This window comes from Zeus faber, assembly GCF_960531495.2.
Source record: "Zeus faber genome assembly, chromosome: 13".
Classification (NCBI taxonomy): Eukaryota; Metazoa; Chordata; class Actinopteri; order Zeiformes; family Zeidae; genus Zeus; species Zeus faber.
In genome coordinates, this window is record NC_137198.1 from 30,347,504 (window position 1) to 30,372,723 (window position 25,220).

A 25,220-nucleotide genomic window follows, 5' to 3' on the forward strand; every position below is an offset into this window, starting at 1 on the left:
GCCATCACCCAGCTGCTCGCGGCCATGCACCTATCTATCATGCTCGCCATCATTAAATGCCCAGCACACCAGAAAACTGCCACCGTCATAATCAAAGGAAACAACGCCACCGATGAGGCAACCAGACGTGTAGCAGCACTCATCTCTATAGGACCCCTACTAGTAGCTGAGGACCTAGCACCTGTCATGACCCTGCCTTCCCTCATACAGGGCTAGCGTTCTGGAAAAATCTGTATGGATTAAAAGAGGGGCGACTCTAAACACGTAAGCGGGCCCCAGAAAGGTTTGTGGTGGAGTAACAACAGCCATTTTGTGCCACCCACATCACTACTTTACTTTGCCATCAGGAACACACATAGAGATCATTGCACAAGAGGGAAGGTTATAAGACGTCTCCAAACGGTATGGTGGTCACCATTTTCGGCAGCCACGGTCGACAGAGCATGTGCAGAGCAAATCTGTGCACATTATAATGTCAGAAAAGAATTTTCAGCTCCCATAGCCCACACCTCACCACCAGATGGCCCTTTTAGACATTTTATGCTAGACTACGTGGACATGACAACGCATACGGAAAATGAGATACATCCTGGTAGTGGTCTGTCGTTTCAGCAGGTGGGTAAAGGCGGTGCCCACACCAGGGCCAGACTCCAGATCAGTGGCTAAGTATTTGAGCAGGGCAGTATTTCCACGATTTGGCATTCCTGACTGCATAAGCTCACACAACGGACCACACTTTGTGGCTGTGATGTTAAGGACAGCGATGTTGTTAGAAATGTTAGGAATCCAACAAAGGTTGGGATGCATGTTTCATCCCCAGTCACAAGGGACAGCTGAGTGCACTAATGGAATTTTGAAATCCAAATTGGAAAAGATAATGGAGGACGGCGGCATTAAATTGGATGCAAGCCTTGACACTAGCACTACTGTCCATGTGACTAAGCACTAACAGAACAACACACTGTGGCGGACAAAGGAGTCAAGCAACGGCTGCGGACGACAGCACGGTTCCCTTTCCTGCAGCCACCAAGCTGCCTCAAAACTCCTTGCCTCGCGTTGGCCCAATCAGCGCCCACGTGGCGTAAGTAAGGGGCGAGTAAAACCATCCCACAGGGACAGGAATGTCAGGACAATGGAGAAGGTGACGCCTCCTCGCAAGGAGAGAGAGGTTCCAAGTAACTGGCTGCGAAGCGGAGAACCCGGGTACATAAGAATGGAGATACCACAGACAGCAGCCCAACAAACAGCAGCTTGGACAGTAGTGAGACCACTAGCAGTAGTAAAACCACTAGCCCAGCAGGAATTCAGAGTGGATAAAGAGCCTCTCCCGAGACGGGAGGGTCAACAACATGAGGACATAACACACCATCGTAGGGGTGTCATTATCTTACATATTTCTCTGTATTGCTCTGCCCTCTGTCTTCCCTTTCTTTTGCTCTTTTCCCTTTTCTCTTGTCACCTGTGTCTTTGGCTTTGTGATGTTTTATGATAGCCTCCATCTCATTACAACATGCCATGCTAAACATGCCCTCTTTTGGCCACTGTGGGTTTCGGTCATGCCATTTCTTCATGCAGTTTTGAATTTTTTATTTTTTTTTGTGATCCAGATGGCTCCTAATGAAAAGCTCCACTGGGTACCCTTTCCCCTGTGGTCTGTCGACCCCCTCTACTCCTCCCTTGGCCGGCCCCCATATAGTATTGTCATGCGCGGCTTGCTAGAGACCTGGGTATTTCTGGTTCCTCGTCTCGTTCCCTTGTTCTAATTAGTACAATTATTTTCCCTGCAGTGACTCCGGCTTTGAATTTATTCCATCCTGTGGGGTTGTATTCTAACCGGTCTGTCTCCCACCTGACTTGCCTAGGACTGACAGTGATACTCAGCCATGGATTTGGGGTCTGTCCGTCACAGCTCTCTATAGCAAACCCCTCCGGTACCCTGAATATTGGGTTCAATGGAATGGTGAATACCGCACTTGGATTGTTGCACAATTGTTCTAGCACTTGTGCTAGCGTTCTTGGGGTCCACCAGTCATGTAACCTTTGTTTCCAGGGAACATTTAAAAAAAATTTATTGAGATAACAAATTTTGCTAATCTCCCAAAGTTTTAGATTGGTCAGCCGTGTATCCTGCCAGTGCTCTGTGCCCTCCTTGTCTTTGTATGTTTGTTCTACCCAAAAGTGTATGCGTATACCCGTGTCTCTGTGTTCCCCTCCTGGCTATAGTGTTCTAGTCTAAAGACTTTGTCCTCGCTAAAATGTTCTTCGTCCATTAACTATTATTTATCTTTCAGCTTGTAAGTTAGACATCAACTCTGATTTAGGAATGATCCCACATATGCAGACCTTTTATTGATATTTTCCCCAACTACATAGGGTGGGATGGCGCCTACAATCCCCTTTTTTCACTCAGTAGCCAATGTAGAGCTGCAATCCACAGTATGAACAATGTTAATCCAAATAAGACCAGAAATTCTTTCATACCAATGTTGGTTGTTCAAATTATCCCTGCGTTCTTTCTGACACTCCACCCACTCCAGGTGGTTCATAAATGTGACCCATTGCAGCGAAACCCGTTACGTCATGCATTTCTAAAATTGCTACAAGATGCCAAATAAGTGGAAAAAACCTTTCTTGAAGGAAAATTAGATTTTTCCAGATTCGTGTTCCTTAGTGGGTTTTTTTAATCTCTCAACGTATTTTGAAAACCGAGTGTGATTTATGAATAGTATATAAAGTAGATACATTTTCAAGAACCACTGGAGGAGACCGACGATACGCCCATTGTTGTTTCAACGGGAGAAGAAGAAAGAAACAGTCTTTAATCGTCACACGACACTCCACAACACATGCACATGCTTGATGGTGGCCGGTGAAATGGCTCCTCTGCTTTTGACCCATCCTGGCTTGTCCTTCCTCCGGGGGCACAGCCAGGAGCAGTGGGCAGCATACGTGGACGCGCCCGGGGACCAGGTGATAAGTGTCCATCGCTGGTCAGACGATGATGGGTGCATGTTTTTGGTGGGGGTCCTTACTGACGTGAGATGGAGGAAACCCCATGTGAGCACGGGGAGAACATGCAAACTCCACACAGAAAGGCTCCTGTTTTTGGAAGATAACCCGCTGGAGCACGGTGCCAACAGCGCCCCAGGTGGGAATCGAACCCAGGACCTTCTTGCTGTGAGGCAGCAGTGCAATGCACTGCGCCACCGTGCCACAGAAGTTTCTACAAGAAGCGATTCCTACAGCACGAGGAAATACACTCGGAGAGGGAGGTCTACAACTCTATGATCAAGGACACCAAGAACACCTGTGAGCGCCTCAACCTCTCTTTGGGTGGTCGTGTTCAACCTGCGAGCAACCACATCAAGATGCATTACAGTTTTGACTTCGCTCAACAGGTAAGTACATGGTCTAAAGAAGTGATGTAAACTGGAGAGAGTATAACCTTGGTGTGTCATTTAATATATATAAATGTGCGTATGCCAAATAGCCAAAATTGACTAGAAAAGGTTAATATTTGACCAATTCATATTTAATAGACACACCGAGGTTGATATACAGAGACTTATATTATTGACAGACTGTAGATTTTGTTGTGTTATCCGCACATTTAAACTTCTAAAAATTCAACTTTTATTAAACATATATATTCTTACTGTTAAATAAAAGCATTTTTTTCTGTTCAACATTCCCTATAAACACAAGAACAATGCAGAGATTGTCCCATTCAGCAGGGTGTCAAGTGTCCATGTGGCAAGTAGCCATGTGGTTTTGTTGGTCCTTCAAACCCTTTGCATTCTGGGAGCTGGCTGAATGGGTCTAAGTGTTGGGGAAACTTTTAGGGGGATTATCTCAGAATCACAGTTTGCCGCACCCTCGTCATTAACAAGCCATAGCTTTAAAAAAATTTGCTTGATTCGCACAAGTGACACCTTGAAGCTCTGATTCCTCCCTTTCAAATGCTGCAGGAAAAAGAGTCAATATCTACCAAATGTACCTAAAATCCACGGTGGGTCACATTTAGTCTTTTGGCAAAATTACAAACACACAACTTATTTTACTGTTATAATAACAATATTTATAAGCACCTATGATGGGAATTTTATTAATCAGTTGGCTATGTTGTGTAACCATGACCATAAACACTTGTGTGCGGCAACAATATATTTAAATCTATGAAACCACAGAAACATATATGCACACACAGAATGAGGAACACAAGCTCATAATGTGGTACTTTGCTTACGAGTTTAATTCGTTCCATGACAGAGCTCGTAATTCAATCTGCTCGTATAGCAAATCAATTTTCTCCATTGAAATTAATTGAAATGCCATTAATCCGTTCCAGCCCCCAAAAAACCACCCCATTTCTTTTTGTTACGTATTTTTAAATAAGAAAAATGTATTTATAAATAAGAAATATTGTATAAAAACATAATACAACATAATTAAAGAGAATGTAAAGAAATAAACTGGTTTTATAAAGTGTATTTACCTTGGAGATCAGATGACTTGGACCAACGGAAGATGCTGGTGGAGGTGAAGGGTGGAGGAGATAGGCAGGAGAGGTTGGAGGAGTTTGTTTCGTTTCGTGCTCCACTTTATTGCTGAACTTAATTGCTACAGTTTTTGTTGATTTTTTTCACTTCACTTTCGCTTAACTTAAAAAGAATTGCCAATTCCATCACACGCATACCTCGCTCATGTTTTTCTATGATTTCATGCTTTTATTCAATCTACATCATCCGCTTCTTCTTCTCAGCACATACTTTCTTAGGACCCATGGTTAGAAAAAGAAAATTGGCAAAATAATTGCACAAAAAGCACAAAACACAAAAGAGATGCTTCCGTGGTCAGGAAACGAGTGAGACGCGGGATGCTGGCCGGATTCGCTCGCCACGCCAAACAGCGGCGGCGTACCTGAAGCTCGCTCCTCGTAACTCACATTTTTGCTCGCAAATCAATACAAGAAAACTGACGGAACGACGGCTCGTAACTTGGAAAACTGGTATGTTAGTGCACTAGTAAATCAAGGTACCACTGTATATCCTCAGTTACATCTCTTTGTTTTCCCATGGTTTTCCAAACCATCGAAATGGCAGTACAGTCTGTATGCTATCGTTTTTTGCCCCCCCCCCGATGCAGCTGCAAGAGCAGGAACAGCACCTCATTGTCCTTTGTGTGTCACAGAGTTTACCTTATCTTGAACACGTATGAATCTGTGATGCCAAACTGACCATATATTCTCTGACTCCATGAAAATAAACTGTTGATCCCAGAGAGCTGCTCTTAATCACATCTCTGATCTGACCCTTGTACAACCATCCCTTGCACAAGATAATAAATTCACTTTGAGATCAAGAACTTATTCCTCTTTGTTGTTTATTAGAAAACAGGGCATTTAGCAAAAGATTTTTCTAGTCAAGTCAAATCAAGTTACACTTTATTTATAGAGCGCATTTCATACCAGGGCAACACAATGCGCTTTACAAGGAAATACAAAAAAGAAAGAGAACGTAGTTGTCAGCCGGTCATTACAAAAGAATGCCCCTGAAACAACAGCAACAACAAAAGCAACAACAAAGACAACAAAAACAACAATAAAAGCGACTCCAACCACAGTGGCAGCAACAGCAACAGAAAGCAACAACAGCAGCAACAACAGCCTGCTCTCTCTAGAGATGCTAGAGGTGTTGAGTTGAGGTACAAAGTAAAGAGATATTTAAATTAGGGTATAAGGTTAGAGATGGTTACGTTTAGGTACAAGTCTAGGGATTGTTATGTTTAGGTATAATTATATAATATAATATAATCATCTTAATCCAGTCACGGTCCTTTAATTAGCATCCCTAAATTACGGGTCATGTTTTTCATTCTGACCTCCGGGGAGATCCTTTTGACTATCTCTCCAAAGACACACCCTTCTTACAATCCTCCCACTGATATATCACAACAGAAACTACAACAACAGCAACAGAAATGGCAGAAGTAGCAGCAGCAGCCACAAAACAACAACAGCAGCAGCAGCAGCAACATCAACTCAAGCAGCAGCAATAAAAAACAACAGCAAAAAAAGACAACAGCAATGCAAACACAAAGAAGTAACCAGAACCGGAAGTGGTAGCTCTCACCGGAACCATATAACTCACTCAGGTTAGAGACGGTTAAGTTGAGGTATAAGGTTAGAGGTGTTTAAGTTAGGGTATAGGGTTAGAAATGCTTAATTTTAGCCATAAGCTAAGCAAGGGTTAAGTTTAGGTATAAGGTGAGCAGCAGCCACATCACCAGCACCAGTAACACAGACAGACAGACAGACAGACAGACGTCAGTCAGTCAGTTATAGACTCTAGCGAACAGCAAGGTTTTGAACCTGCTTTTAAAAGTATTCAGTGTGGGGGCCTCTCTCAGGTCCCTCGGTAGGGTGTACCATTTGCTTGGGGCATAGATACAGAAAGCAGCTTCTCCAGCACGAGTTGAAAGACCACTGCCTGTGGACCTGAGAGTTCTTGCTGGTTCGTGTATAATTAGCATATCTTTTATATACTGAGGTGCAAGGCCATTTATAGCTTTATATACAAGTAGCAGATTGTGATTTGATTTATATGGCTCATAAAATTTAAATCGCCATCTATGATTACAACCAGATTTTTGGCTTCATTCTTGCTCTCCAGGGACAGAGAAGAAGATGAGCTGCAATTTTCTGTCTTTGAGCCTTTGCACCAAAGATGAATATTTCTGTTTTGTCTTTGTTCAGTTGTCAAAAGTTCTTTGACATCCATGCATTAATATCATTAATACACTGAGTGAGGGAGTGTATGTATGTACAGTTGTGAATCATCTGCATAATTATGGTAATTTATTTTGTGGTTCTTTAAAATCTGTGCCAGTGGAAGCATATAGAGGTTAAACAATAATGGTCCGAGAATCGGACCTTGGGGCACTCCACATACAATATCCACTTTGTTTGACACAAAATCTCCAATGGACACGAAGTACTGCCTGTCCACTAGGTAGGTTTTGAAACAATTTAGAATCGGGCCAGATAGGCCAACCCATTTTTGTAATCTCGCTAATAAAATCTGATGGTCAACAGTGTCGAAGGCAGCACTGAGATCCAGGAGCAGAAGAACAGATTGTTTTTCTGCATCAGTGTTTATGTGTAGATCATTCAGAACTTTAATTTGTGCTGTTTCTGTGCTATGGTGAGATCGAAAGCCAGATCAATAGGTGTCTAAAAGGCTGTTTGAGGTTAGATAATTGTTAAGCTGAAGGTGAACTGTTTTTTCAAGTATTTTGCTGAGGAAAGGCAGGTTGGAAATAGGCCTGTAGTTGGCAATAACTGTTGCATCGAGATTGCTCTTCTTCAGGAGTGGTTTAATGACAGCTGTTTTAAATGCTGCAAGGAATATACCTGATTGAAGAGAGCCGTTTAAAATTTCTAATACCTCATGTGGAGGACCTGAGCTGACCAACAATATCATCCAGTCTTTTTATGTTTAAGGGGACGAAATAAGACATGGCAGCAGTCATATTACTGGGGAACTGAAGGGTAGATTCATTTCTGGATGTTGAGTCACTAATATTCTGTCTGATAGCTATAATTTTGTTACTGAAGAATATAGCGAACTCCTCACATTTTTCAGTGGAGAGCATCCCTGACGGGGTTGTAGATGGTGGATTAATAAGTCGATCAACAGTGAAGAAGAGCACTTTACTATTGTTGAGGTTTTCATTAATGATTTGAGAGAAGAAAGACTGTCTGGCCTGTTTAATTTCTATATTGTATCGATTGAGTCTATCCTTGTAAATTTCATGATGAACCTGAAGATTTGTCTTTCTCCATTTTCGTTCTGCCTGGTGACACTCTCTCTTAAGTTGCCTAATAACTGCTCCATTTCTCAGGGGGCTTTTGGTTTTTCTATGTTTTTAGTTTGAACAGGTGCAGTTTTATCAATGATATTTTGTATTTTGAAGTTGAAGTTGTTCACAGGATCCTCAGTTGATGATGCCTTGAACAGCGGTAACTCATTTACAATTCTCTTAAAGGTTTCAATGGTATTATGGTTAATGATACGCTTTTTAATTGTTCGGGTACCCCTCTGTTGTACAGGAAGAGCAGACATGTCAAAGAAAATGCAACAGTGATCTGAAATAGCAACATCCATGACATAGAGTACAGTGATACTTAGTCCTTTTGATATGACTAAGTCCAGAGTACTGTATGCCCCTTATTGTGGGTGGGTCCAGAAACGTGCTAAGTAGGGTCAAATGCCTCCAATAGGCTAATGAAGTGTTGAGCGTCTGGGTCTGTTTGATTGTCAACATGAATATTAAAATGACCTGAGATAATTCCACAATCAAAATCAGTGGAGACCTTAGACAATAGCTCAGAGAATTCATCAAGAAAGCCATATTTAGATTTTGGTGGCCGATAGACAGCGATGATTAAACTCGGGGCACTGCAGTTTATAGATATAGCAAGGTGTCCAAAAGACATGAATTCTCCGAGGAGGATTTCCTTGCAGGTAAAGATATCAGAGAAGACAACAGCTATTCCATCGCCTCTCTGGTCAGCTCTAGTGGTTTGGATGAAGAGCCACTGACTGAGCCATTTCTATCCAGCCAGGTCTCAGTTAATAGAGCGAAATCCAGGTTATGAGTACTTATAAGCTCATTAACTAAAATGACTTGTTAGTTAGTGACCTTACGTTTTAATAGAGACATTTTTATTGTTCTGGGTGCATGGCTTTGTGAGGTACTGAGAGTTTGAGTCCGAACCGGTAGTAAATAATGGTTTATAAGTACAGGAATTTGTAGAGCAGAGTGGATCGAACAGCAGGTTTCAGCGCAAGTTCCATGTTTAAGGCGAGGAGGCGTGATCCGTGAAAGTTTGGATGAACTCCATCATGTCTGAAGACGTTTGGACGGTTCAAGCAGGTGCCGAAGTTGTCCACAAACGGTACATTGAGAGAGCCGCAGTATCCCTTGAGCCATATGTGTAGCTGAAGGACACGCGTGAATTTTATATCTCCAAAGCCGGGACACGGCAACGGGCCGGAGACGATGAACCGGCGGTCCGACTGTAGAAGACTGTCAATAAGTTTCGTAAAGTCTTCTTTAAGTGTCTCCGATTGTTTGTTCCTGAGATCGTTGGTTCGAACGTGGATAAGAACAGTGGAGGCAGACGGGTTTTGATCCAGCAGCTGTGGGATTCTGAAGTCTATATCCCGGACAAGAGCACCAGGGTAGCAGATGGTTTTAGCCGCAGGCAGGGGGATGTGTCGAACCATGGAGGAGCCGGCAATGAGCATGGATGGAGGTCCGGCAGCAGAGGAGTTCTGAGGGACAGCGGCAGCCGAGCCAGGAGAGCACCGTCCTCCCGGAGGGAGTCCTCAAGTCAGTGGCCCTGGGGCGGCCCGGATGGGCGGAGGCCGCACTGCGGGAGCCGAGGCGGTGCTCTGCGTGTTGAAAACAGCGGGGCCCGTGGCGACGGAGCAGCCACAAACTGGCTCGGGAGCAGAGGCCCGGGCAGGCGATGGATAGTCTGGCGGCAGTGGGAATGAGGCCGGCGGTGGTAGAGACCGTCTTTGTGCCCTCGAATCTGTTCTCCAGCCGGAGAGTCTGTGGCATAGAGCTGCGCAAGGAGCGCACGCAACGCCGGCCACAGCTCGTTGCTAGGGTCCAAGCCTCTGGGGTGGAACAGGTCCGGGACTTGGGCCATGGCTCCTCTATCACAGCCGGCGGTGCGTCAGATGGATCCGACTCACCTGCAGTGAGAAATATGCAATAGCCTGTTAGCCTATGCAATATTCTAGGCTAACAGGCTAGCTAGTGTTAGCCGAACGCTACCCAAGCGCTAGCCAAGCCAGAGTCCACGTTCCAAAATCCGAAAAGACAGTTCAGGCAAGGATCAAAGCCAGGAAAGAGTAGGGATATCACAGTGTAATCTGAGATCCGTAATCCAACATCAGGTAGTTTGGGAAGCGATTCAAAGAAGAAGCACAAACACAAAAGACGTTACCGGAACAACTTATCTACACTTTTCTTGGCTAAGTGTCACCAACATAAGTGTCACCAACCTAAGGCTCTCTAGTGACGCACGCAATTGCCTATCCCTTAGGCAATTCTTAAACTTAATCAACTCCCTGTTTGTTCAGTCCTCACCTTCACTTGGGGTGTCGCAGCATATGGCTGAAACAACATAGGACAAAGAATCATATCCAGAGCATTGTGCTGGCTTCAGTTCTTCTAGAAACCCGTCTAGCTTTCTTTCTAGATACACTTCCTCAATACTAGAAAACATATGCTTAAGCTCTTCTTGAACTTTATCTTCTACCTAGCTTGCTTTCTCTATAGATGCCCTTCCTCAACACTAGAATGTTACTTTGTGACAAACCCTTGGACAAGCTGTACGTTTACCCACATCAGGGCTCTGCTCAGTCTGCTCAGAGTAATTATAATATACAGGCTATTGTCCTGCACTAGACCTGGGAATCGTATACTTGATAATAAACAATTTTCAATACACAATAAACTCGCCAATAGATTTAATCCAATACACAAAGAACTTTATCTCTCAGTGCTGTAACTGCGACTAATGTACTACGGACGTGCAGTTTTTGCACCTTTTCCCTATGGTTCTTCTGTGCTTTCTACGGCGATTAGTGTTAGCCAAACCAATCCTCCAGCATGCACAAGACACACCACAAACCAGCCTGGGTGGAGTACTCCACGCAGACACAAACCCAATTTGCAAAAGAAAAAGGGCTCCTCGATTTTTGGTGGCCAATTGTGTCTCTGAGGTGCAGGCTGGTCCCACACATGTTCCGGGACTCGGTCTTGGTTGGAATTCTCTCCTGGCTCGGCTCGCAAATTGTCGTTACCAAGAAGGTCCAGACCTGGGCGAGTAAAAACTCTTGATCTCTGGACAACTCTTCTATCTGTTCTGGCCTCAAAAACTTGGAAGAAAAAACACTGGAACCGAGCAGAGTCTGATGCGAAAATATTTATTGTGTATCTGAGAGTCAAGTACAGCAATAAACAGTGAGTAGGGTTCCGGAGCCCGACTGAAGAACTGTACTTTTGGTCCTCCTTATATACCCAAGATGTTCCCTCCAACTAGTTCATGCCCTGCCCCTTTCAATGCAAGGAAACAATCACAGTCTTGTGGGGTGTGTCCCAACGAATCAATCACAGTCTTGTTTCTAGGGAGTTATTTCACAGTTCCCGGAATACTCGTGTCATGTTTCAAAATGTCTGGGCATGTTCCTCTGTTTCACTGGCGTCTTGCCTGAGCATGTTTTTGGTTTCTGCAGGAGACTAAGTTCTACTAATCTTTACGTGACTCCAGTATTTCTTTGCATACATTTTTTCAAAAGGTTTTTTAATACATACAACGTGAATATTTGTGGCTTAGTTCAACATGTAATCAGGTTTCTTGTCATGTGGGGGTTATTAAATAAGAAAAACAGTAGCTGACACATTTGCAATATCGCCCCTGGCCACAGGGCAGTGGTAATTTTATTCTAAAATTGGTGGCACTCAACTAAACTATGAATATTAATTGTAGGTCCTCAAACTACACTGAATTGACCTCTACTGCCAAGGATGCAGTGCTTATGACATCACCGTGTTATGTGTTAAGTGTTATGTCTCTGTGGATTTCGGAGTATGTACGCACATTGAGAAGAGCCAAGGGGGTAAATAATAGACAAATATCCTACTGTGCTTTGGAATAACATAGTATATATCAAGCCTGCAAGTGGGGATATACAGGTGACAACAAAGACTGAGAAGAAAACATTGCTTTTGATTGTTATGAGCCTTGAGTCAATGCTTGTATAATTATTCATTGTTTGATGTACATTATTCATGTTATCACATACAGAAATACATAAAATATATACGTAATATAATCTTTAGGCTACTTTGGTTGTTTTGTCTTAATTTAGTAAACTTGTGATGTTTGTGATGACGTTTGAAGGGTTCCTGGCCCAGGTCAATAGCCCTATTTGCACCTGACAGAACTCTTTAGTATAGGGGAACTTGCACAGACGTTGATTTTTATATTTTTATCTAATTGTGAGTTAATGACTTTGATGATCATATTCATGTTTGTTTCTCACCACTTTAATTTATTTAGTCACACTTTTCATGTACATGTACAGATACAAAATGAAAAGTGATATACATCTCGGCGAAAAAAGAACACCAGCTGTACTTTTCCAATACTATTTGAGCATACTATGGTATTAACAATCTCGCACAAAATTTGGCCACAGCATGGCATCTTGCAAAGAGGAATACGCTCAAGTCATATTTCTCCTCAGTACATACATTATACTGAACTTGTGAAATCACGGAAATGGAAAATAAAAAGCCAACAGCTTATCATCAGCCCATTAAAAGGCAGGAAAAAAAAACATAAGTTGGTGCATGTATGTACCATTTTGCCACTTCAATGACAATGGTAAACCCAGCCTCACGCTTTTCCATGCTCATAGTCATGAAAATTGATCTACTGAACCGTGTCCCAGAGCATGATTGTCCGACTTTTTTTATGCTATAAATATCAAAATGTAAACCAATTTATTTTATTCTATTTTTTAACCTGTGCTGACGGCATGCTGGGCATACAACAGGACAGAGTTAGTCTGCAAGTGGAGTTCAACTTCCCAACCTGCAATGCAACTCTTTTTCCAAATTGTGAGATGACAAGAGCACAGCTTTTTGTTACACAGAACCGCCACCAATCCCCCTCTTTGGAGAACAATTTTACCATGTTTTGATCTATAACCAACTAATCATCATTACTACTCCAAGAGGGGGAGAATCCCCACGGGTGCGAAAAATAAACATAGAAACAAACAACAGCATGTACATGGAAAAACCTAAACATAGAAGCATCAGACAACAACATGTATCGACAAGACAGAGTAAATTAAGTCCAGGTAAACTGGTACAGCATCTTGGCAAGTGGCCTCTTCCTGTCATAGTTATGGCAGTAAATGAGGGAGAAAAGGAGAGGGATGTAATCAGGAGGGTGTTCGGGGGTGTGTTCAAGGCAGGTGCTGGTGGTGTGTGTGTGTGTGTGCGTGCTCGTTTGATGTGTCAACCGGTGTGTACGGTACATGTCCCAATTAGTTCTGATGTATGAGGTCGGAATTATATCGTAGCGCCTCCAAGCAGCAGAAAAATCCCCGCAGCCACCCCTGAGTCCCACAGCAGTATAGATACTCCATGACCACAGGAAAGCCCCAAGCAGTGGCTTTCTGAGTTGTGCCTAACCGGTCAAGGAGCTCCTCGATCCAGGGATCATGGGATCCCCGGATCACATGGGATATGCATCCAACTTCGACACCATGTTCACCTTCCGGGAATTTACACATAAGCGGACCAACCCATATGGCTTACCTACCAGCACGATGGGACTAGACCAGTCACTTGTAGACTCCTCTATCACCCCCATGTCCAGCATGGCCTTCAGTTCTGCCTCCACGACTTTGTGTTTATGTTCAGGCAGGCGATATGGCCGAGGGTGCACTTTCATGCCTGTGGTCGTTTCCACATGTTGGTGTATGAGGGATGTACGGCCCGGCAGGGGGGAGAAAACTGGCATTGTAACTTGGGCACATCCATGCTCTGGCTCAGTGAGAGATGGTTACTGGAAAGGGCCTGGGTGGAACTGGTCATTTTTGGAACGGCCCCAACTCATTCACCTTGATCACTGTGGTAGCCAGAGAGACGGATGCTGCCTCCTTCCACTGCTTCAGGAGGTGCAGGTTGTAGATCTGTGTCACCCCGCCCCTGTCTGACCGTGCCACCTCATAAATGACCCACCCAACATGCTGTGTGACCACAAAGGGCCCTTGCCACTTGGCTAGTAATTTCGAGCTGGATGTAGGGAGCAACACTAACACACTGCCTCCCTGTGCAAATTGTCTGAGTCGGGCCCCTCTGTCATATAAGCAGCGCTGCCGTTCCTGGGCCTGGAGCAAATTCTGCCGTGACTGCTGTTCCAGCACCTGTAGCTTTGCTCTCAGGTCCATAACGTACTGTATCTCGTTCTTACTGGTGCAAGGACCCTCCTCCCAGTATTCTTTAATATGGTCTAGCATGCCCCGGGGTCTTCTGCCAAAAAGGACCTCAAAGGGAGAGAATCCCGTGGAGGCCTGGGGAACCTTTCGCACCGCAAACAAAGGAGGTCCAACCACGTGTCCCAATAACGGCTATCGTCGTGAACGAACTTCTGAATTTTGTCTTTCAGCTTTTTATTAAAGCGCTCCACAAGACCGTCGGTCTGGGGATGGTAAACGCTAGTACGAATTGAGCCCAATAACTCAAAGTGTATGCAGCAGAAAGGAAGTGCCCTGGTCGGTCAGGATTTCCTTTGGAATCCCAACTCAGGAGATGACCTGAAACAACATCTGCGCCACACTTCTGGCCATAATACTGCTTCAGAGTACCGGGTTTCATAATCCAGTAGGACTAACACAAAACGATACCTGCAAGCACTGCAGTCTAGCGGCCTGATGAGGTCCATACCGAGTTTTTCAAAATGGCGCCCATGCGCCATCTGGGCGCATCAACATGGCATCAATTTTAAATAGCCCCTCAAAGGCCCCACGAAGGGTATCGTCCCGCGACTGCTCCAGCGGAAGATCATCCGTGGATGAGACCACTGGGACCGGGGAAGACCGCAGTGGGGATGGTAGCTCAGGCGGTAGAGCTGTCTAGTGATCTAAAGGTCTAGTGATCTAAAGGTTGCTGGTTTGATCCCAGGCTCCTGCTAGCATGCTGTAGTGTCCTTGAGCAAGACACTCCTGATGGCTGTGTCCGTCGGTGTTTGAACAATTGTAAGTCGCTTTGGATAAAAGCGTCTGCTAAATGAAATGTAATGTAATGCAGTGGGGACTCCTCCTCCTAACCCCGCAGCAACCACTAACGACCCATCAGCGTCACTGCGCCCCACACAGCACTCAAATCTCAAGATTCAAGAGGCTATTTGTCACATACATATACATACGGTCATACATACAGTATATGCAGTGAAATGTCATGACACCCGGTGATTAGGCACATTAAGTTACTCCGAAAAATACAAAAAATACTAAAATGTGCTTAATCAAAACTACCGACCATGAGTGCACTCCCCCAGCCTCCTTCTAATTTCAAGCCGCACCACCGGATATGTGTAAATATCCCCATGCACACATCGAATCTCCACCTGTGATGCCTCCTCCCCCGGGTCGAACCAGGCATTGCTGGACCATCGTCTGAGAACAGCCAGCAAAGCCTGATGTCTACCCCCTTGTACTCTCACCTGTATATTGTAGGTCCCTACCCGACGGGGGGAGGGGCCCGGCGGACCAGCGACCCGAACCACCTGTCCGACCTCCATCAAGGGGCAGTCCCACCGAACGTGGTCGGGTCACCTGCAGCACCAGCACACTTGCCCAGGTGTGCTGGTGTCAGATTAGTTTACTGTACATATCTGCGGCCCCCCCTCCTTCACCCATGATCTCCCGTTCTAAAGTCAAAGAAAATCTCCCCATTCAAATGAATTGGTTTAAATTTTGTTATAACATTGTTATAACACAAAAAAAGTCAGACGATTGTGCTCCAGGACACGGTTCAATACATTTTATTCGTGACCTTGAGCATGGAAAAAGTTTGAGACCGGGTTGGATGAGTTGAATCAGGAAATTAACAAGCTGTGGCTGAGTTTCTTAAATATGGAAAAGAACAAGAATAATTACAAAAAAAAAGTTAACAAAATGATTGAACTTATTTACTACACAACACCATCTATATTTCCCCCTTCTATACATTTACTATGATAGCAGTTTAAAAGACTGTGAGCAGCGCAAAGACCCCATAAAACAGAGCACAGGGGTAGGCCACTAACAGTTGCTGTCCTTCCATGGTGAGGGTTGAAATGAAGATCTTGGAGGCAGATTGACTGCACCAGCTGACCACTAATAAGGCTGGAATTGTACCCAGAAAACCTCTGTCAAAAAAAGAGGATAATTACTATACAATGTAAGCAATAAATCAACTACTAATCAACTTTTGTCCATCATTTATGTTAAAAAAATGATATAGTCATATAAAGGCACAACACGTTCTTAAAGGATGACTCCGTTCTTTTTTTTTCGTCAACCTTGAGCTACTAAAGCACTTCCCCCTGGAATAAATAAATATTCCAGAGTCATTAACAGACAAAAAAAAAGCTGATGATGTATAGAAGTCAAGTTAAAACTGTATGCTGAAAGGCCAAAAGACCAAAAAGATATGTGCAGGGTGTCCCATTTTCTACATTGGTAAATCTTTACACATCGATAAGCCACAACATTAAAACCACTGACAGGTGAAGTGAAAAACATTTATCTTCTTTAAGTTGATGTGTTGGAAACAGAAACAATGGGATAGCATAAGTATCTGAGCGTCTTTGACAAGGGCTAAATTGTAATTCAAGATTCAAGAGGTTTATTCGTCACATACATATACATACTTTCATACACATATGCAGTGAAATGTAATGCAACGCACCCGGTGATAACACACAATATGTCGTAGGAAAAATTTCTTTCTAATAGACCACCTGACTGACTCCTAAAACGTAATACAGTAAGTTGAATACTTATAGAATAAAATAAAAATATATAGAATAAAATAAAATACAATAAAATAAAACAAGATAAAATGGAATAGATAGAGGGTATATGCTTATTCAACGCATTATTTAACAGTACGGCGCAGCAATACGGCATCATGAACAACCCTGAACAGTGACACAGTATGCGGTACAGTATGCTACAAATAGTACAGTAGGTAGTGGAGCCTATGTGTGTGGCTCAGTGAGGACCCCTGGTGAGGTCAGCATTGACAGCTCTAATGGCTTGCGGGAAGAAACTCTGTCTCAGTCTCTCTGTTCTCGCTGTGTGACTGCGGAGGCGCTTGCCTGACCGCAGCAGCTGGAACAGTCCGTTGTTGGGGTGATGAGGATCCTTCATGACCCTGCGGGCTCTGCTACTACACCTCCTGGTGTATAACTCCTGCAAGGGGGGGAGGGTAGTTCCAGTCGTACGTTCCGCTGAACGCACCACCCTCTGCAGGGTCCGCCTGTCCTGAGCAGTACAGCTTCCAAATCAGGCAGTGATGTTGCCTGTCAGGATGCTCTTCACTGCTCCAGAGTAGAAGGACTTGAGGATCCTCACCGAGACCCAGAATTTCCTCAGCTGCCTGAGGTGGTAAAGACGCTGCCTCACCTTCCTCACCAGAGTGTCTGTTTGTAAAGTCCATGTTAAGTCCTCTGTGATGTGGACTCCTGGGTATTTGAGGCTGCTCACCCTGTCAACAGAAATCCCATTAATTACCAAGGGCGTGTGCGTCCTCGATTGTGATCCTCGCCTAAAGTCCACAATAAGCTCCTTAGTTTTGCTGACGTTCAGGTGGAGGGTGTTGTCCTGGCACCAGAGTGACAGGTCAGCCACCTCCTCGCCGTAGTCCTTCTCGTCGCAATCGGTGATCAGGCCCACGACAACGGTGTCGTCAGCAAACTTGATGATGGTGTTGGAGCTGGACCTGGCCACACAGTCATGTGTGTACAGGGAGTACAGTAGGAGGCTGAGGATGCAACCCTGGGGGGGATCCTGTATTCAGCGTGAGGACGCTTGACATGTGCTTCCCCACCCTGACCACCTGGGGGCGGGCTGTGGAGAGTCCAGGATCCAGGCGCACAGCGGAGCATTCAGTCCGAGCTCCTTCAGCTTGACAGCCAGTCTGGTGGGGACAATGGTGTTGAAAGCTTAACTGTAATAGATGAGCAGAATTCTCACATAGGCCCCCTTCTGGCATCCAGATGCATGAGCGTGGTGTGCAGTACCTGGGAAACCGCGTCATCCGTGGATCTGTTCTGCCGGTACGCGAACTGCAACAGGTACAAGGTGTGGGGGAGGGAGGCGCAGATGTAATCCTTAATCAGCCTCTCAAAACACTTCATGACCACCGAGGTGAGGGCCACCGGACGGTAGTCATTCAGGCAGGCAGGAGAGGCGATCTTCGGGACAGGAACAACGGTGGACCTCTTGAAGCAGGATGGGACCACTGATTCAGCCAGGGAGATGTTGAATATTGTAGTGAACACCGGAGCTAGCTGGTTAGCACAGGTCTTCAGTACTCGCCCAGATATGCCGTCTGGGCCCGCAGCTTTCCTGGTGTTCACCCGCAGCAAAGCCCTCCTGACCTTGTGCACGGACACTGAGAGTGCGCGCTCATCCCCAGCGGTGGAACTCCAATTTGCCGGCGAGCTAGCGGTGTTGTTGCCAGACTCGAACCGCACATAAAAGGAGTTCAGTTGGTTGGCTAGGGAGACGTCCACACTCGAGGCTTGGGAGGAGCTGCTCTTGTTTGTTATCGTCCGCAGCCCCTCCCACAAGCGTCTTGTGTCCCCCCCGCTCCATCTGTAGCGCCACAGTCGCTCTGTACGCCCGTTTAGCGTCCTTCACCGCCCTCCGCAGATTGTACGACGTCGCTTTGTAATTGTCCATATTTCCGGATACGAGACCGTCGTTGTAAGCGGCCGTGCAAGCATTGAGAGCGCAGCGGATGGATTTATAAACCCATAGTTTCTGTTTTGGAAATATCCAAACTTTCACCGTGGGAATGATATTATCTGCTAGCGTAGTCACAAAACTCACTGCCACCTCCGTAAACTCGCTGACATCACTTGAACTTGATTGGAACATGTTCCAGTCTACGTCAGTCAAAGCCTCCTGAAGCGCAGCCTCTGACTGGGCCGTCCACCGCTTCACTTCCCTCTTTCCACCAGTTCTCACGCGATCAGAGCCCTGTAAATGGGAACCAGCGAGATCGTGGCTTGGTCAGATTTCCCGAAAGCAGGGAGCGAGACGGTCTTGTATCCGTTCTTGTATGGTGTGTAGCAATGGTCCAAAGTTCTATCTCCCCTGGTGGCACACGTGATGTGTTGGTGGAAATTAGGCAGAACTTTTTTAAGGTTGGCCCTGTTAAAGTCCCCAGTCACCACCACAGCCGCGTCGGGATGTTTGTTTTGAAATCCGCACAACTCATCGTACAGGACCGACAGAGCTGCGTCGGTGTCCGCTTGTGGTGGGATACAAACAGCTGTGATGATCACCGTGGTAAATTCCCGGGGTAGATAAAATGTTCCCGGGGTAGATAAAATTGTAATGGCTAGACGACTGGGTAGGAGCCGCTGTTCCGGCTATGCAGTGTTTGGACCTACCAAAAGAGGTCCAAAGAAGGACAACCAGTAACCTGGCAACAGCATCATGGGCGCCCAAGGCTCATTGATGTCCATGTGGAGCGAAGGTAAGCACGTCTGTTCCAATCCCACAGAACAGCTATTGTAGCACAAATTGCTGAAAAAGTTAATGGTGGCTATGATAGCCACCATTAACATACACAGCTTGCTGTGTATGTGGCTGTACAGTTGCAGACCAGTCAGAGTGCCCATGCTGACCCCTGATACCAGAGGACACCTTCAGAGGTCATGTAGAGTCCATGCTGACAGGTCAGAACTGTTTTGGCGGCACGAGGGGGACTTACACAATATTAGGGGATATTAGTGGTGGTTTTAATGTTGTGGCTGATCAATGTATAGCTCCAAATACATAGTTTTTAGTTAACCTTAGTTTTAACGGTCACCCGCAGGCACTTTCACTTCCTACTTTACAATTTTCTCCAGACAGAAAACAGACATGGCTCGAAACACGGCAGATACCACGGGACACTTTAAGAGGTCCACGGCAACCAGAAATAAATAATGCCGATTCTCATCAAGACTAAGCTACCAGATAGGTTCACACATTGAGAGCAAAAGTAAATGCAGAGATCATTGATAAAAAAAAAGATTTTTCAATATGAATAGCTGTACTAACTGAATAATTTTTTTCATGTTTTACCACATGTTTTCAACTTGCCTCGCAGTAAAATAAAAGATTTTTGAGTCAGCTAACTAACGTATGTTTTGTTCTTCACTGAAATTGTACTGTACGGCCTGTGGCAAAAGTACATATTCCATGCTAAATGTTAGCCTATTTATCTTGTGCTATTTGTTTTTTTTTCAGGTAAGTGTAGAAAACCAAGCCTGTAGGTAAATAAAGAAAATAAAAAATAATTTAAAAAAACAATGAATTGTGTACTCACTGTAAAGAATAGACCACCACAAATGCAGAGAGGGCGACCATGGGCAGGAGGCAGTATCCCAGCACGCTGGCAACACAGCCGTAAGACACCACCAGGGAACTCATCAGATTCAGCAGCATATACATGCCCATAGAGGCTATGGCACTGATTCCAGAGATGTAGCCAAAGTGGACCTTGCCTGCCTGCGGATAAGGTTCAAAGAAAGTTTATCAACTAGCTTGTACTGCACATGAACAATAACATTCCCATTTATCCTCTTTGGATTCTTTGAGCTCTAAGAGGTAATTATGGCTCCATCCAAGGGTTGAGAACACCAGTGCACGTGGAAGTGTGAGGAGGAAGGTCCAAAACCTAAGGGTCGGTGTTCCTGAATCCCAGGAAACCATTCTGTATGGAGACTCAGGCTGAGAGGCCCCAATAAACGTCTCTACGAAAAAAAATAAGTGCAATTTGGGCAGAGTGATGAATCGAATTCATATCACAGCTGTGATTTGAATGAGTAAAATTGTCACATTATGTAATGCTTGAATTTTCTTATCAAATTCTCTCTCTTCTTCTCTGTGATAGAAAAATAACGAAACAAACTGTAATGAATACAGGTCAGAAAAAAATTCAATAAAGATTTTTTTTCCTAGTTCCTAGATCATTCCTAGTTGCAACCACGAGTGATTAGTTGCAACTCTGTAATTCTGTAGTCACTTCTCTTTGACCATACATTGATAACTGCTCATTAAACGTCCCTATAAATTTGTTGTCCAGATAATCCACAGCTTGTGCTCACCTGTTGTCGCAAATTGTAGTCAACATAGATGTATGTTTTACCACCAAACCCCAACAAGTCTCGTCCTCAGCCCCCTACTGTACTCCCTGTACACACATGACTGTGTGGCCAGGTCCAGCTCCAACACCATCATCAAGTTTGCTGACGACACCGTGGTCGTGGGCCTGATCGCGACTGCGATGAGAAGGCCTACCGCGAGGAGGTGGCTGACCTGTCACTCTGGTGCCAGGACAACAGCCTCCACCTGAATGCCAGCAAAACCAAGGAGCTGATTGTGGACTTTAGGCGTGGATCACAATCGAGGACGCACGCGCCCTTGTGGATTAATGGGACTTCTGTCGATAGGGTGAGCAGCTTCAGATATCTGGGAGTCCACATCACAGAGGACTTAACATGGACTGTTCACACAGACACTCTGGTGAGAAAGGCGAGGCAGCGTCTCTACCACCTCAGGCAGCTGAGGAAATTCCGGGTCTCGGTGAGGATCCTCAAGTCCTTCTACTCTGGAGCAGTGGAGAGCATCCTGACAGGCAACATCACTGCCTGGTTTGGGAACTGTACTGCCCAGGACAGGCGGGCCCTGCAGAGGGTGGTGCGTTCAGCTGAACGTACCACTGGAACTACCCTCCCCCCCTTGCAGGAGTTATACACCAGGAGGTGTAGTAGCAGAGCCCGTAGGATCATGAAGGATCCTCATCACCCCAACAACGGACTGTTTCAGCTGCTGCGGTCAGGCAAGCGCCTCCGCAGTCACACAGCGAGAACAGAGAGACTGAGACTGAGTTTTTTCCCGCACGCCATCAGAACTGTCAACGCTGACCTCACCAGGGGTCCTAACTGAGCCATACACTAGGCTCCACTACCTACTGTACTATTTGTAGCATACTGTACCGCATACTGTATCACTGTTCAGAGTTGTTCGTGATGCCGTATTGCTGCGCCATACTGTTGTATACTGTGCTGTATTATCCCAAACACTACCTCACACTATTCACATTCACATGCCACTTTAATTCACATGGCACTTTAAATGCACATATCTGTATATACATAGGCATATTCCCTCTATCTATTCCATTTTATTTCAATTTATTTTCATTGTATTTTATTCTTTATATTTTTATCTTATTCTATAAGTATTCCACTTACTGTATTACGTTTTAGGAGTCAGTTAGTCGGTCTATTAGAAAGGAATTTTCTACTTTTTATTTTATTTTATTTTTTATTTTTTCCTAGGACATATTGTGTGCTATCACCGGTTGCGTTGCATTACATTTCACTGCATATATGTATGAAAGTATGTATATGTATGTGACAAATAAAAATCTTGAATCTTGAATCTTGAATCTTGAATCCTTAATGTGAACATGAAAAGGTTCCTTTCTTTTTTTTTTTTAAATGGCTCACCATGAGTAAATTGGCCCCCAGCGCGATGCAAAAAAGAATGGGGCCGGTCAGATCCGTCTCGTTCATAATCGTACCATCTGCTGGCTTGAAAGGATTTAACACCGTCAAGGTCTTCTGCCAGATGTGAGCAAAATTTATGCCCAGCTCTTAAAGAGAAAAAGGCACAGAGAAAGGTATTAGTCTTAGATTGATTATTTTTCAATTTGGCATAGTTTCATTCATATTAGTTCCAGTTTTAGTTTGGCCTCCTGTCCTCCGTTCATATACAAATGCAATGTATTGTATATATTAAATATGTGACGATTTCTGTTTTGTATTTTAAGGATTTTCCTGTCAAAGGGGAGCTAATAGGTAGCTAATAGCTAATAACCCCACCCCCACCTCTCGTTGGTCTGTCAAGTTGTCAATCGAACTTCCGGAAAAATGCAACTTGTATGTCCCTGTCCGATAATATGTTTTTTTTTTTGTTTTGTTTTTTCAAACAAAGATGTTGGAGTGGCTTTGAAAACAAAACTCCATGACTTGTACAAATTTTGGCTATCGATTGTTCCTCCCGCCTCAAATAGCTTAATATCACAATGCCCTTTGTTTGTATGTGTTCACTCCGTTTCCCTCAGGAATGGAAACAATTTAATTTTATATATTTACCTTCAAGCAGGGGAGGTTCGTCTTCATATTTATTTATGCCTGTATCTCTAAGTGTCCCAGAGGGCATTTCAGGCTGGTCGATCTGTCCCGTGTAGTGCTGTGTCATGGATGGATCGAAGATTCCGGGCATTGGTTCCTCTGCTCCTCTAAAAAGTGCACAAGAGAAGCAATCCCTGTTAATAAGTTAAATAGATAATAAGATAAATCCTTGATGCTGGCTTTCAGGGCAGTCACTGGATCTGCAACCACACTCATTGCATGACTTATCAGGCCAAACGCCCCAACCCACTCTCTGAGGTCTGCAAATGATGGTGCCTCCACTGTGTGGAATGAGTTCTCAATCCAGACTCTTCCCATGCGTGGTGCCCCAATGCTGGAACGAGCTACCCAGCTCGTTACGCTCTGCAGAAACACTCACAACCTTCTATAAACACCTGAAGACCCTGCTCTTTCGGGAACACTTTCAGGACATGTGGGAATGGTAGCTCAGGAGGTAGAGTTGGTCGTCTAGTAATCTAAAGGTTGCTGGTTGGATCCCAGGCTCCTCCTGCTAGGATGCTGTAGTGTCCTTGAGCAAGACACTTAACCCCTAATTGCTCCTGATGGCTGCGTCCGTCGGTGTTTGAACAATTGTAAGTCGCTCTGGATAAAAGCGTCTGATCAATGTAATGTAACACTTTAATACCTGATGACTAACTGTTGATGTTGACTAGTTTTAAGTTGTTATTTTGACATAATGCACTAACAACATTACATATTGCACTGACATACAAGAAAATACTCAAAACACTGTTATTATTCTGATTCCTTACAACTATCTTGCACTGGTTGAATTTAGAAACAGGTGCTCATGCACGTAAATTGCACTCGAGGTGGGGTCCAATGGTCGATGTTTGCTTTGATTATTTCTAGCCTCTAATATAAGTTGTTTTGGACAAAAGTGTCTGCTAAATGAATAAATGTAAATGCAAATGTATGGTTAAGTGGCAATTAGTCTTGTATTGATGCATTGTAAGATACTTCAACAGCATGCAGTAATGCCATGCTATTATGTGCTTCAGCGGCCATTTTTGACATACAGCCAAAAAATTGCTGAAAGTTTGACTAGGAGTAGACATAGTTCGACCTACCAGAGTGCAGTAGAACATAAAAGTTAGTTACAAGGCTTCCTACACTGACATTCAGCGAGGAGTAGGTCTTGAGTGATTTATATTAGTGAGCTGGGTATTCACGATTAGTGGACGAGATATGGTATGGGAAACACTCTCAATTACAGCTTACAAAGTGCTTTGTGCATCTCTCTTTCAAACTGTGTAAAATTATACACTCACAAGTTTAACTGATAATGTTATCCAATCAAGTACAAAAACATACTCATCTTCTTCAGAGCCAGGCTTTGTGGCATCGTACGTGTCATAAGTGTAGGCCACTGTCTGCCACTGGTCATCGATGTAATATCCTGACTGGTAGAAATCCTGGTCGAACTCATGGAAGTCCCCCATACTGTTGATGGTGCGGCGAAATCATATGGTTATTGGAAAGTTTGTGCACCCCAATGTTACATTACTGGATTAGATAGTGAAGGCTGAATTATTTACCTCCCGATGCGCTCAGGAAGTTCTCTTGTGTTGCCAGAGGACATTTTAACATTTCAACTCTCTCTGTAGAGCGGAGCTATTAATAGTCGTCTATATTTGTACTTGCTCATGGGGGGTGGGGTCTGAACTGAATCTCTTCATAATATAGGACTTTATTTAGGCCTTTATTTCGTTTCCACAGCCATATGAAATTAATCCAATGAACGCCGCTTTCTTTTTTGTTGTCATTGTTGTTTAACTTGAGCATAAAATCATTGGAAAAAGTGGAAAATCTAAATACGTAAAAGGTTATACCATTTTTATTTTTTTTGCATATGTGAAAAATAAACACAAATATCATGTCTCTTAATCTGATAAAGCATTGGTGTAGATTTCAGTGGGGATGCAGGTGATACGTCCCCCTCAATATTTTAGAATGCGTGCATTTGCCCCCCTAATAAAAACATGAAAGGCTTCTTTCATGTTTCATCTTTCATGTATTTTTTCATAAATAAAGACATTTCCACCATCAATGGATGCAGGGAAGGCAAACATGCAGGAAATGAGGAGTTTAACCTCAAAATTTCCCAGGGGACCCTCTTAATGTGTCCTTCCCA

General features: G+C 44.3%; 1 protein-coding gene across 2 annotated transcripts; it reads right to left on the reverse strand.

Annotated features, from left to right (window-relative positions):
* Nucleotides 1-10,990: 10,990 nt before the first annotated feature.
* On the reverse strand, nt 10,991-24,701 carry LOC307239309 (protein YIPF7-like). 2 transcript variants are annotated; one of them, XM_080012666.1, is made up of 6 exons: nt 24,625-24,701; nt 24,401-24,529; nt 23,027-23,172; nt 22,379-22,524; nt 20,191-20,372; nt 10,991-16,009 (listed from the first exon to the last, which is right to left on the reverse strand). In XM_080012666.1, the coding sequence occupies exons 1-6, from the start codon at nt 24,666-24,668 to the stop codon at nt 15,847-15,849; spliced, it is 810 nt and encodes a 269-aa protein (XP_079868792.1). In that variant the 5' UTR covers nt 24,669-24,701; the 3' UTR covers nt 10,991-15,846. The 2 variants fall into 2 exon arrangements, with proteins under 2 accessions (XP_079868792.1, XP_079868793.1); XM_080012667.1 differs by lacking the exon at nt 20,191-20,372.
* Between the last annotated feature and the right edge of the window lie 519 nt (nt 24,702-25,220).